The sequence below is a fragment of the Seriola aureovittata genome, chromosome 8, assembly GCF_021018895.1.
Source record: "Seriola aureovittata isolate HTS-2021-v1 ecotype China chromosome 8, ASM2101889v1, whole genome shotgun sequence".
NCBI classification, from domain to species: Eukaryota; Metazoa; Chordata; class Actinopteri; order Carangiformes; family Carangidae; genus Seriola; species Seriola aureovittata.
In genome coordinates, this window is record NC_079371.1 from 15,030,045 (window position 1) to 15,044,379 (window position 14,335).

The following is a 14,335-nucleotide window of genomic DNA, read 5'->3' on the forward strand; positions in this document are numbered from 1 at the left end:
TGTCCGTTCCAACATATATCCAGATGTTTATCAGAGCTCAGTTACTCCATACCATTCATTCACCACTGTCACTGAGCACTCTGCATTGTTTCAGGCTGTCACTGACAGACTTCCTTTTATTGTCTAGTCTGCCATTACACATGGGGCCAAAAAACTCTGTAAAGCTGTCACTAAAACTTACCTTACATGGACATCTTTTAGACTAGACATGATAAGTGTCAACAGATTTGGATTCTTTGTTTTAATTGGAATTTATTTTTATCTAGCCTATTTCAGACACACAATCAGAAAAGCTGTAATGATCCCTGCAGTGGAATTATTTGGTTCAGACAAAACTGTTTATGCAAAAAGTGTCATTTAAAGAGCAGAAATACTTCAATTGGTTTTTCCATCTTTGTTGCCTTATTAGTTTTAAATCCACAATTGGCAATTTCCCACAATGGTGCCTTGTCATGCTGGTAGCTGCAGGTAGATTTTTGTTTTTGGGATTTTAATATCCACAAATCATGTAATCATGTAATATGAACCTGTAAACTGTACAAACCTTGGACTTTTTCTCCTTTGTGTGATTGCTGATGATATAGGTGGCAAAATTGCTATCTAAATTTCTAAACAGTTATCAAACACTCCATAATTTCATTTCAGGACAAAGAGTACAAATTACATTCATGTTAATTAACAGGTATGAGGTGATAAACCAATCAACTGCAGCCTCACTTAATGATGTGTATATTTCCAGAGGAAATGTTGCCAGGCACAGCTTTAAACATGCTGGAAAAACTCAACAATCACAATTACAGGCTTGGGTACACTCAGAGGAGCATCCATCCTCATCATGTTTTTGAGTCTGGTTTATAACCTTTGTCACATCTTTCTCTTCCCTCCACTCTCCCTCTCTCCCTCTATCATTCACTGCTGCACTATATATGCAGACCAATAAAACAGAAATGCCAAAACATTGTCTTTAAAAAAAAAAAAAACTTTGCTCAACCCAAGAAATGCTGTACAGCACACCCATACACATAAACAGCAGTTGAGACCCTTACTGGCCAATCACCATAGCAACAAAGTCAGTCCGAGGGATATGTGCTTTTGGAAGTTAACAGGAAATTCTATTATCTGATTTCCTTCAGTGCTTTCCTTCAGACTTTTGATATGAGTTTTGGCCCCTTAGGGTGTTACTCAATAACACACTGTCAATGTGGTTGTGTATTTGTGTGTGTGTGTGCTGTACATGTTTTTGCGTTTTGTCTGTTTTTATCACGCAATAAAAATTTTATGTATGTGTATCTGTTCATGCATGAATTGTGAGTAGACTTTGGCCTGTGTGCTTGCATAGAAGACCTTGAAGACTCTGTGTGTGTGTGTGTGTGTGTGCACGTGCGTGTGTGCACGTGCGTGTGTACGTGTGTGTGTGTGTGTGTGTGTGTGTGTGTGTGTGTGTGTGTGTGTGTGTGTGCGCATGTCGTAGAGCTACACAGTATAACTGACATCTCCTCTCTGGTGTAATTTGTCCCAGAGGCCCAAGGCAAGGAAGTGTTTCCAGCCCTCCCTCCCTCTCCCCTCCTTCTCTCCTCCTCTTGATCCTCCCTCTCTCTCCATCCCTCTCACCCCCTCCATCTGTCTTCTTCTGTTTCTGTCTCTCCTGGCAGAGCAGTGAGTGATATGACCTCCTGCCTCTGAAAGACAGGGATTCCAAGGATTTGGAGGAGAGATTAGACTCTCCAACACGCCTCCCGCCTACTGCCTGGAAGCCCCCTCAGGAGACAAACTTAGCAGCATGCACAGATATATAAAAAAAATATGCTTACTTGCATGTATAAACATATACATACAGCTTACCCTTCCTTATAAATTATTAGAGGCTTGAAGTGGGTGGGCTCAATCACCCTCTGCCAAAAATCCACACACACTACACACACTCACGCGTGAATACTGACATATGCATGCACACTCACACACCAGAATGTCTGTTATAAACACTCACATTGAAAAAGCTTTTCATTGAATGCTAACTTGCTTGTAGACAAACAAACAAAAGTGTATACCCACATATCAATGGATGCATTAACACCCAAAGAAGGCTTAAGCTCAAAAGTCCCTCTTACTCTCGCGGATGCACCCTCACAGACAGCTGTGTCACTCATCATGTTTGCACTCACTCACACACGGATACAGACCCTATCCAATACATCAATCACCCCCTTAAGCCATCTCAGTCTCTCATTGCAGCATCTCATTAGAAGAAAGCCCTCTGGAGAGGACCTCATCAGGACAAACCTCTTAAATAAACCAAAGGACAATTGTAGAGCTCAAAGCTGTCACAGTCAATCGTAGCCATTTATCACCAAAGATACAATCTTTATTACAGTCATAAGAATATCATCTAACCTGTTCCAACTTGTTTCTTACTTCACTGGCATGACAGCCTGTAAAGAATCATGAAACCATAGTTCTGAGAGTATTTTTTTATAAGTCCCCATCATTGGGGAAACGCCGATATCTCATTTCTGGAGCAGTCAGAGGGCTGATGGAGTAGTGGAGGAAGCACCATACGCCTGAATATTCTTATGACAACAACCTCTGAGTTTCAAAGAAAACTTTGAATCTATAATAATCAAAACGTGAAAACAAAGACAATGCGCCTTCAGCTAATTTTATTACTGAATACCAAAATAGGCAGTAAAAATCCTTCTCCATAACCCATCCCATTTGTACAAATGCAGAGAATCACACCGCTTTTTCATAACATGACTCAGTATATCGTCATCATCTTCATCATCATCATCATCAGTTTGGCAGCATTTGGCTCATTGCTACAGTACTATCGCCGTTCTCAGCCTCAGTGTGCTTTTGAATCTTATTTATCTCATTATTACTGACAGTGGTGAGTAATAGATATGAAATGCTTTACAGAAACTGCTACAGCACTTCCTGGACAGCCAACATTCCCCCATTCACTTTCTATAAGAGTTGTGTGTGAGTATAAGAAGAGAATGAGTGAGACATAGAGAGGAAGTTATGTTTACAACAGTCTCAGCGCTGCTGCTCGTAATATACAGCAACATTTCCCCTCAGTATATTTATGTACCTACAACATAGTTTCCCTTTTATGGGCTAGCCATAGCTGCTGCACCACCATCCGTCTTCTGACTCACTTTGCCTGTCTTTCTCTTTGTTCTGCTCTGGCTTGGGTTCTTGTTTTTTTGGGGGGTTTTTTGTCAGTCTGTTTTGTTTTGTTCTTTACCCTCACCTCCTCTCGCTCGCTCACCCTCCTATTTTCCTTTTAGTTTCTTCATCTTTTTTAAACCTGCTGTTTGTTTTGGTCTGTCTCAGCATCTCTTTTATTCTCTGTCACTTTCTGTTTGTCTCTGTGGACTCTGCTTCCATCTCTTTTCTTTTCATGTTTTGTGTGTCTGTTTGGCTCGTCCTCTCTGTGTCACTGGTTTTGTCTGAATCACCGCTGGCTGTGACCCGAGTGACACAAGAACCAGGACATGTGTTGAATAATTAGCTGTTTCTTTCTGTTTTTCTCTGTCTTGCTATCCTCTCCTCATCCATCCATCCGCAGCCTACAGACAGCAGAACTTCACACTACACGCGCACGCACGCACACACACACACACACACACACACACACACACACTCATAGTGGGATCAGAGATTATGTCTTATAGAGAACACTGGTTCTTTTATTTCCTCTTGATCTGTTTAGTTTCCCTCCTCTTCCTTTACCTCCCAATTCCACTTCTCCTACACTACACACCTCCTCCTGTCCTCCCTCTTTCTTCCCTATCTATATCCTTTTCTTTGTGTTTTGAGTAACCAGGGCTTTTCGGTTGAGTCTCTGCTCTATCACATGGTTACTGGACCGGGGGACTCTCCCCACATGTAGACAAGCATCCATTTACCTGGGGCACTCCCTACCCTCCCCTCCTAAAACCTCCCTCACTGATCCTAAATGCAAACTCCTCGACATTCTTCGCATTTTAAATGCAGATGAAAAAGAAGGGGAACAGAGGAGCGAGCAGAGCCTCAGCATCTCTGCTCCTCTGCTTGTTGTTTGTTTACTGCTCTCAAGATCACACTCTGAAACACCCTGGTGGCCCACACTGGCTGAGTCTGCTTTGTTTGTCATAGAGCTGAGAGACCACTTGACCTGCACTAAGATCTGGGCCTACACTATATACACAGTAAGATATAATGTGTATTTAAGACTATACTGCAATAAAATATGATATAAATAAAACAATATATTATATTAGCAAAATTTGTCAAACTTGCAAAAAATGTGAATTTAATGTTACAGTAAAATGAATGTTAATTTTACTGTAATTTCACTGTGACTTTGAAAAATCGTGCATTCTCCTATGATGACATACTGTATATCTGCAGATTCAAATGTAGGTTGGCATCATAAAATAGCATTTGAATGGATGCAATGGGCATATTTACTGAGTATAATTTATATGTAGTGGTAACCCTGTATTTTGTGTGTATTTTAAAGGTTACGTAGTGAGTATCCATTTGTCACTTTCACTGTGCAGGAAAGTAAATGCCTCTCCTTTTATTCCTCCCTGAGATGTGAAGCAGCATTTGGTGTTCTGGTGAGATAATCAAGTGACTAATTGTAGACCGTCTGATTTCTGCCAATGGGGGCGTTTGATGCACTGACAGGGAGAAATCCTATTTTACCCATTGATTTTTCCTCAGAGGTTAAGGAGGAGATGGTTTAAAGAAAATGAACACAATTACAGAAAATGAGAGGGGGGGAGACATTTGCATGTCACATTTTTTGTTTGTTTAAGGTTTTTGTTGGAAATCAGTCAGACAGAAAATGGAACTGTATTGACATCAGAGATAAAGGAGTCCTGGCTGCTTGTGTAGCCATTAGTGATCATATTGTCTGTGCTGTGTGACTGCATGTGTTCTCTCTCTCTCTCTCTCTCTTTGTCTGTCTCTCTATGTTTATATAAGTGCATAGTAGTGTGTGTGTGTATATACTGCATATATTGTGGATTATATATGTCAGGTGACTGTGTATCTGTGTGTGTGCATGTGCAGGGGTGTAGGATATTGTTTAGAATTATTGATCATTGATGATTTTGGAGCTTTGGTCGCATTGCCAGCAAAACAGTGAAAAGCAGAAATGGATCAGCTCTATAGGCTGTATATTTGGATGGGTGCTGGATTCATGTCTGTGTGGCAAATGACTCCACTGCACTGAGGAGCTCATGCTGAGAAAAGCAACAAAACAATATTACTCTTTTATGAGGGGAAAATAAACAAAACTCAGTAGACCCGAGCAATTTCGTCTCAAAGGAATTAGCAGTACCAGCTGAGGGAAGCACTGCTGTGAGTACCAGCGCTTTTTGTTAGTGCTCTTTACTTCACCCTCGCTTGACATGGCATTGGCATAATTTGAGGTGACTGAAATTTAATGATGTAAAACAGTGGCAGAAGGCTTTGAGGGAAGATTTTCAAAATTCAGATCCTTCCCCCCCTGGAAATAATGAAAATGAATAATAATAAAATAACAGCCCCTGAGCGGACCCAATTCTCCAGTTAGCTGACAGTGCAGAGGAGGGTGTATCGCTCTGTGTGTGTGTGTGTGTGTGTGTGTGTGTGTGTGTGTGCGCGCATGTGTGCGTGAGTGTGTAAATGAGAGAAAGAGAGAGTGGGGTGGCTGGTGAGTGTAGGCTACACATACATAATCCCTGTTGACTTGCATAGCCTGCCATTTGCTCTGGTTATGTCTCATCTGCTTTGTTTAAACACTTTTCTGTATCTTTTTTTTCATCTTGTAAAACACAATTATTGAACTCAGAAAAAGAAATCCCCAAACTTTTAGTTTGCTTTGTTTATCTCCATTTTGAGCTCTCAGTGCTTCATGGATGAGTTGTCTTTTTTTCCCCTTTTTTATGGATTAACAGGATTAAGAAACAGAAGGAGTTGGAGAGAGGGGTGTAGATAGATAGAGAGAGAGAGAGAGAGAGAGAGAGAGGAGGAGAGAAGAAAAAGACACAAAGAAAAGTGAGAGAAACAGACCGCACAACACAGAAATGGAAAAGAGACACTAGGGAATTAGAAAGCCAACGACGACTCAAAGAGTAGGACGTGAAAGGTGAAAGAGTAAACAGCCAGAGATGTAGAGTTTGTATTGTGCCTCTGTTAGTGTGTGCATGTATGAAACAGAGGAAGAACACGTGTCTTTATGTGATGCCTGACAGAGTCTAGGAGGTTGAAGGGGACTCAGATTGGCTGAAACCCTTAATGAAGTCTATTGTGGTGGAGAATTACAATTCACCATTCCTAATCAAAATTCCACTGCCATGGGTTATAGCTAATGAGCAACGCCCGATCCCTCTCTCAGTTAGTCACAGAAAAAGTCATCAATCAACATATACACATCATGGTATATCACAACCCAAGGTAAGAGTTTTGCAAATATGCCTCTGATCACCACTTGAAGGCACTCGCACAGATTTTGGCAAAATGGGTCAGACCGCCTTTGTGTCTGGGTTGCCTCTGTGTGTGTGTGCATGTATTTGTGTGTGAGAATGTATGATGGGGATGAGGATAGCAGCAGGCCCCTAGCGAAGCAGAGAATGACTGCCACATCCAGAAAGCAATAATGAACAGTAATCTCCTTAGCAGTCACAAGTATTGCTGTCCCTCCACGTATGTAAACAAGGCTTTAGGCTGTATTTAGATTCCCCATGTGACATGAACATTCCACCAAATTATGGCCCACTGTAATCTTCTTCATTCTATAATACAAAGTTGATGTGGACACCAGGACACTGCAAGGTATTTTATGTTGTAAACTTGTTCACTTCAAAATTTTTCTGTCTGTTTGTTTATAAGTGCATGTGGCATCAAAGTCATTTTCCAATTTGAGGGTGGTTTGCAGTATTTTTGCTGTAGTGTGTGTGTGTGTGTGTGTGTGTGTGTGTGTGTGTGTGTGTGTGTATGTGTGTGTGTGTGTGTGTGTGTGTGTGTGTGTGTGTGTGCCCCTCTGTCCTTGCTCATATGCCTGCCAGCCATTCTGATGTGACAGAATAGGTGTGGATGAATATGAAACAGATCGGCCGAGCTTTTAGGGTCTGACTCTTTGTATGCATGCTCATGTAAGAGCAAAATGGCTTCAAATCTCCATCTTTAGGACCTACTTTTTCAGTGTCCAGTGCCAGTGCCATATTTATTTCGTAGCGAGCAAACACATGTATGTTCAGATGTTCAGATCATAAAAGAGATACAAGGGTTTTTGCAGTTTTGTTGCTTTTGGATCAAAAGTCTTACATAAAGTAAATGGACAGAGGGTAGCTTCGGATGAGTCAGGCACTTAAGACTCAGACAATAGGTTACCTGGTAGACCTTTTCTAAGATTTAATCGCCCCTATGAGTTCTTACACACACTCACCAATCTCACACCCTTTCCTGTTCTCTCATCACCCCAGTGTGAGACATTCCCCACACTGGTCCAGAAATGGCTCTGAGTCAACTTTCTCCCATCACTTTGAAAACAATATGATAGATAGATAGATAGATAGATAGATAGATAGATAGATAGATAGATAGATAGATAGATAGATAGATAGATAGATAGATAGATAGATAGATAGATAGATAGATAGATAGATAGATAGACTTTCTCTTGTGACTCTCGCTACCCGGTGACGTGCCTCCTCCCCACTCCAGATCTGCAATTCTCTCTCTCTCTCTCTCTCTCTCTCTCTCTCTCTCGCTCTCTCTCTCTCTCTATCTATCTCTCTCTATAGCTCTCTCTCGCTCGGCCCTTCATTCACACGCAACCCAGGGCGAAGACAGGAGGCTGTTCACCACCCTGTGTACTGCTGTGCTGTGTCCTTAATCCTTCCTTTCGTCTGATTTTAGTCACAATGGATCGATGATCCCGTGAGGGCCGAGCATCGGTAGCATCTATCCAGCACGTTTCGACCCCTTACCGGATATACAACAACAGAGGTGATTGGAAAACAAACAAAGGGTTGGAAATTCAAAGGATCCGGCATGCCCTTCCTCTGCGCCCTGTACGCACAACTAGCAACGGCGATCTTGTTGTACTGCGCACCGCGACGCACAAGAGGACATGTGTGCGCACCGGCGATGCAGTTGAACTTCACTTCCTCTGACAGACCCTAGAGTCATTTGGATGTCGCCACAGTGGCCTCCTGTATAACGCAGTTTGTGCTTAACCTCGCGCGTGGCAGGACGATTTGGATCTAAACGCCAACAAGTGGAGACTGGTAATGAAGGCTGTTCCTTTACCGGGACCCTGATCTGCGCTGACACTTGGATTTGACCAGTTCTGTTTAATGTGACGAGAGACGCTGCGTTCATATCTGTCTCAGTAACATATGGTCTTTGGGCGCAGACTTGAAGCCATCGATCCACCGCTTCGCCACAGCGCGTCCTCGGCGGGACTGGAGCGGACAGAGTCGGGGACGCTGAGGAATGCGGAGCTGGAATTTTGTCTTTTCCAGCTCACCTGCGGAACTCTTCGCAGCGCACAACAAAGTAAGTGATTGTCTTTACTAAACCATCAACTTTGGTTCGTTTACGTTCAAACAACGGCAAAATAACAAAGTCCTGTGGTAGCTTATTTCAAGGAATATATAGTTTGTTCTTCACAGTAACTGCAGCCAATTTTAAGGGTTTTTTCATCAGTGTAGATTATCTGTGTACCTGGACTGGGTTTATCAGTGACCTTGTCAGACATTCTAGTAGTCTATTTTACTTGCAATTGTATTACTAGATTTTTATATTCCGCTTTTTCTAAATTTGTCACACGGGAATCGCCCCTGGTTCCCTTTTATCGGTGTTGTTGCATCAGAAGTAGGACTAACAGACAGAACAAACACAGGGTCAGTAGGATACATAACCTTTTCCGTGTCTTTTCATCCTGCAGCCGACCAACGCAGCCGGTGAGCTCGCAAGGCGCCATGCTGAGGCAGATCCTCCTCAACTCCACCGACACCCCAGACTTCGACCTGGTGCTCATGGCCCAGTCCTCCACGCACGCCCCCTCCTCCCTGAACGCCTCACACGGGGGCTCGGTGAGCGTTGCGGCTCTTCTGAGACCCACCACGGGGCGAGGTGGAGGCGGGCTCCGGGAGGGCGAGCTGCACAAACCGGACCTGATCACCTATATAGTCATGTGCCTACTGCTCTTCTTGTTGGTGCTGCTCATTGTGTTCTTCATCAACTGCCAGCTCCGGAACTCTTTCTTCGCCTCCATGCCATATGACAGGTCACTGAGAGAGGCCCGTTCCTCCTACAAGTAAGGCGAGAGCGCCAGGACAAACCTCTGGGACTCTGAGTCTGTAGTGAAAATACTTTGGAGGTTTAAGGACTAACTGGTCACCCCTGAACTGCTTCGGCACGTACCACTGGACACACGAAGTAGTTGCCTTTATGAATTGTCTTGGACACAGTGGATGGTCTAAAAAACCTGCACTCCCCATCAACATGATTTGGCGGGGGCTCGATTGTTGTGAAATGTTGACCACATTTTTCACTTCAAGGCCCAGAGCTCTTTCCCCTAAAGATAGCCCTTCAGACCACGGGGGGCTTTTAAGAAGATAAGTGGTGTGTATGTGCCTGCTGCAGGTGGAGAGATAACAGTTTAACTCCTGATTAAAATGAGTGACTTATATTTTCTTGTAATAATTAATTAATTGTGAAACAATCCATCGTCCACTGCAACCCCCTTGTGGTCCCCGCAAAGCACTTTGGAAACAAATTGTTTATTCCCTTAAAGTGTATTCCCAAGGTTGTATTCATTCATGTGGTTGCTTAAAAATTTGACCTGCAGTTTGATTCCAAATCCACCGTATTTCACACTGGCCCTGATAAGATGATACGTTTTTTTTCCCCCTAAAAGTGACTTATGTCAGCATAGAAAGGGTCTACAGCAGTTTGTATATAATATATTTTGTATGACTATAACTTAACTGTCTTTTCTTGTGAAATGATGCAATCAACATACAATTTCCTTATTTTTGTCCATTGTAAAATGGTAATTAAATGACAGACTAAAGGTAGGAAATGTACTTTGAATTGCAGTCCTTTCGTCTTTATGAATCGCCATGGTGAAGATGATGCTGCAGCTGCTGAAGGACCAACTGTTAATCATTTAACGCGTCCGCAGAGGCGTATATGAGTGCCATAGGGCTGGCAGCCTTATCCTGCACTTTCTCTTTTAATTAACCTCTCCCCCACTATTTATAGCACCAATATCCCGGAGAATGAAGACTTGAGGCTGTATATGACGAGACCTGTGCGATAAACCAAACTGTTGTCGGTTTCAGTGCCACGAGTGATGCGCAAATCCTCTCCAGTCCTGTTGTTGGAAAACATCTCTCACATACCAAGGCAGATAGATGAGCCTATCTCTGTAATCCTGTGCCTGTGTGTGTGTGTGTGTGTGTGTGTGTGTGTGTGTGTGTGTGTGTGTGTGTGTGTGTGTGTGTGTGTGGTTGTGTGTGTGCGTGCAATGTGTCTACGCACAGGTTTGTGTTAGGCAAACACTGCATTTCAAGTACTGGACACTATATCTTGAAATTATCAAGACTCCTGTAAGCATTCACTGGGTGACTCCTGAATCCTGCTGGGATGTAAATTTCCGCTAAGGTGAGCTAAACACAGTGATTATTGTCGTCTACGGTGCGCTATCAAAAATATTTTCTGGATTTGAGAAGCACTGAAATAAGATATTGTAGGGGGGGGCACATTGGCCCAGAGTGTTGGATTCGTAATGACTGACAATGACTGACCAACTAAAAGCTGTTATTTGGAAGACATTCAGCTAAGAATTGGGTCGATTATTCAGCACATTCAGAAGAATGGGCTGTGTGCCTCCTTGATTCAGTCATTTGCTGCAATTGCGTTGTAGCCTATATTTTAATATTCTTTGCAATGCCAGTCACATTTCTGAAAGCAAAGAAATAATTTTAGAGAACAATATAAAGTAAGCTACATAACAATTGATTCCTATTGGTTCATTACTCTAACTGCTTGACATGCTTCATGAACTCTGGTGACACTGCAGCGCCTGCCGTTTATATTTTAACCGCTTGGTGGCGCCCCAACTCTGATTATTTGTTCACATAGAATGATTACAGTACAGAGCAAAGTGGCCAAACCACACATGTTAAAAAAAAAACACCTTTACAAAATAGGGACAGAAATGAAGCAGCATCACTTTTGTTGGCTCAATATGAAGATAAAGTTCCTAATGATCACCTACATTTTAGTAATAATTATTGTAACAGTTAAGATGTTATATTGCTCCATCTGCAAAATTCCTTTTTCACATATATGAGATACAATGAAATACTTGTGTAAAATCTTAGTTGTAGGAGAAGAGGTTTTCTGGTCAAGTCTATATCTAATCTTAAGAGTGTGTCCAGAGAAGCTATTTCTAACATGGTTATATTAGACCTCTGTATTGCAATCTCTCCTACTGCAAGGGCAATAGCAGAGATTACACTACAGTAGTCTTCAATTACAGGCCACAGACTCTCTCTTATGGAGATTTTTTTTGATACATGAATTACACCTATTGGAAAAAATTAATAGGCTAGGCTATTGCTCAAATTGCACCTGAACAGCCTTTCTCCTTTGAACTGATTTTTAATGCTGAACTGCGAAACTACTCAGGCCATTTCAAATATGACCAACTGGTTAAACTTCGGTGTATAGAGGTTCCTGTTGCACTCAAACATCTGTGATAGAAGTTGTCATTTGATAACTCCATAGTATCATCATCCAAATGCCAGAAAGCTTACTATGAGACATCATGCTAGATGCTGCCACTATCAGTAACTATCAGTAATGGTCTGTGCTGCCTGCTGGTGGTGAGTTATTCTACTGCACTGCTCTACTAACATTTTAATTGAAGATCTGTGAGGATTTTAGACCCTTTTTCCCTTCATATCTTCTTCTGGATTTTAGATTGTATATTGTGACACAATTATCATCAAATACATTGTTAACCTAAATCAAGTGTTGTGTAAAGCACAAGCCTTAGAGAGTGATGCCATGAAAACATTAACATGCAATGGTAGTCTTTTTTACTCTAAACTGTCTTACATTTGGATTACAGCATCAGTCAGTACTTCTGTCATATAGCTCTGATGCTCCCTGGACCCGAGGTTGGAGCACTCAGTCCTCAGGTGTAGCAGCAGAGCTCAAGCTCCTCCCAACCAGCTTTGACCGGACTGTCAATAGAACAGGAAGACTCCTCAACTGCCAAAGACGTAGTCACTTCCCTGCTGTCATTTAGGGGTTAAAAAGTTAACTAAACTTGTAGCAGTCATGGAAACTAATTTGGGAGACATTGTTGACCCAAATTATCCGTAACGCCGACTCGCCGCTTGTGATTTTGTCACTGAAACAACTCGTGGGAAGAGTGGAGTTATTTTTTTTCTTGCCTACGGAGACTTTACCTACTGTAGCAGACAAGCTAGCCTAGCTACAGCTAACGTTAGCTCATCTAGTGCCACATACTTTCTGGAGTTTAATTCTTATTGTTAAAGCTTCAGTTTGTGTTACATGTGGATACTAGTAGAGTAACGTCCTCGTTTGTATTTTGTTGACGCAACAGGTTGTTTCAGTACTTTTCGTCCCGAGACACGGGGCTGTGCTTTGAATTTCCCTCCTTCAGTAGTAGAGACAGGCGGTTTAGCGAGGGGTTCGTTCAGTGTAGTTGGCTGTCTACCAAATCATTAGCAGCATTGTGCTAATTGTGGCTAGTTAGCTAGGCAAGTAGCTTAGGCCCAAGGGAACAGTTGGCTTTTTTCAAGTTAAGACAACATCGTCGGAGGAAACATTTTCTTTGTGTTTAGAGCGGGCAGATTACCGCCACACGGGTTTATTTTGACACCCAATTCAAGGAAACGGATTAACTTTTAGATATGGATCCACACACGGGCAACGCTGCCTCAGCTGCTGGTCCAAAGAAGGATAAAAAATCAAAGAAGAACTATGAGGATGGAGATGGGAAAAAGAAATTTGTGAGTATCCCACAGGTTACACTTACTGCACTTTAATGATCTGTTTTGGGTACGTGGGCTCAAAAGTTTTGCACCTAACACGACAGATGGTTACATTTTCTTCTCATGTTTCAAGTGAGGCTACGAAGCAACAAACTGCCTCCATACCTGTAATTACTTTCACCCTCTAAAGCTGTGCACCAGCTGTCAATATAGCTTGAAATGTCTTTCCTGTAGGACTCACGACTTATGTCAAAGTAAGTGTCAGTGTATGAGGAAGTAGCTGGCCCTCCAACTTTGAAGGCTTGCACTGTGCAATACACCTCAAGTTGTGCAGTCCTGACAAATTGCAACAAGTCAAGACTGAGGTTGTATTATTTTTCACAACAATTGGAAAAGTAAATCAAAAATGTAATTTATCTGACACTAAGTTATTGCTGTATTTCCTTACTCCAGAGAGGACAGTGCATATTTTGATTATTATATAAAACTAAAACATTTGAATTGAATGATGCCAGGTGAATGAACAAACTTTCTGTGGTAAGGTGTGGCACTGGGACCTTGAGTTTTCACATGGTGACTTAATCACAGTGACGTCATGTGGTGTCTGCCAGGCTGTGTCAGCTTGTGATTCAGTGTGGCGTCTTGATGGGAGCAGAGCAGAGGGAGTCACTGGTGTTGATGTCTGTCGTAAGCCAGAGCAAACTGTTGCGTAACTCAACCCCATGGCCATGTCTAGCAACAGGTGAAAACTGATATTGTACAAACAGACAAGCGGTAACCATAGAGGATGCTTGGAAGACACATCTGGTCACCGATCAAACTGCTCCAGGAAATGTGCGGACACACACACACTTACTTTCAGAGACTTGTCAGGCTGTTCAGAAGTCCCCTCGTTTAAGCCATGCTGACAGGAATGAACACAAACTTTCTTTTCTTTTAACACAGAGTTACATTCAGAACAGTTTTTTTATGTAAATAGTACCACCTGGGTATGAGCCCAATAGCACCTATGCCGAGCAGTGAGAATAACAGTGGGAATACGAGGTTGCTTGGTCTTTGTTAAAAGCATGTTTTTGATGACAACTGGAAAATTCATATAGTCTGTCTACGCAAACCTAAGTTTTCAGCCTTTGAAAACAAATTTCTGTCTCAAGGACTAGACGGATAAATAGATGAAAACAAAGAAAGTATTGTGGTGAACGGTATAGTATTATAGTAGTTTTAATGTAGGCACAGGTTTAGGTAGGGTTATAAGTAAACATGAGTCATACACAGAAATCGATTGTGCAATGTCCTGAGATAACACTGCGTTCGCA

General features: G+C 42.2%; 2 protein-coding genes across 3 annotated transcripts in view; both read left to right on the top strand.

Annotated features, from left to right (window-relative positions):
* Window positions 1-7,799: 7,799 nt before the first annotated feature.
* LOC130173656 (small integral membrane protein 32-like) lies at window positions 7,800-10,080 on the top strand. Its single transcript, XM_056383090.1, has 2 exons — window positions 7,800-8,538; window positions 8,930-10,080. Exon 2 carries the CDS (start codon window positions 8,964-8,966, stop codon window positions 9,303-9,305), a length of 342 nt encoding a protein of 113 aa, XP_056239065.1. The 5' UTR covers window positions 7,800-8,538; window positions 8,930-8,963; the 3' UTR covers window positions 9,306-10,080.
* A 2,158-nt stretch (window positions 10,081-12,238) lies between these two features.
* The window catches only part of LOC130173389 (protein diaphanous homolog 1), a 40,006-nt gene continuing 37,909 nt past the window's right edge, over window positions 12,239-14,335 (top strand). For both annotated transcript variants that reach the window (XM_056382632.1, XM_056382633.1), the window contains exon 1: window positions 12,239-13,037. In XM_056382632.1, coding sequence (XP_056238607.1) covers window positions 12,939-13,037 — 99 coding nt within the window. In that variant the 5' untranslated portion in view covers window positions 12,239-12,938. The remainder of the gene's footprint in view (window positions 13,038-14,335) is intronic.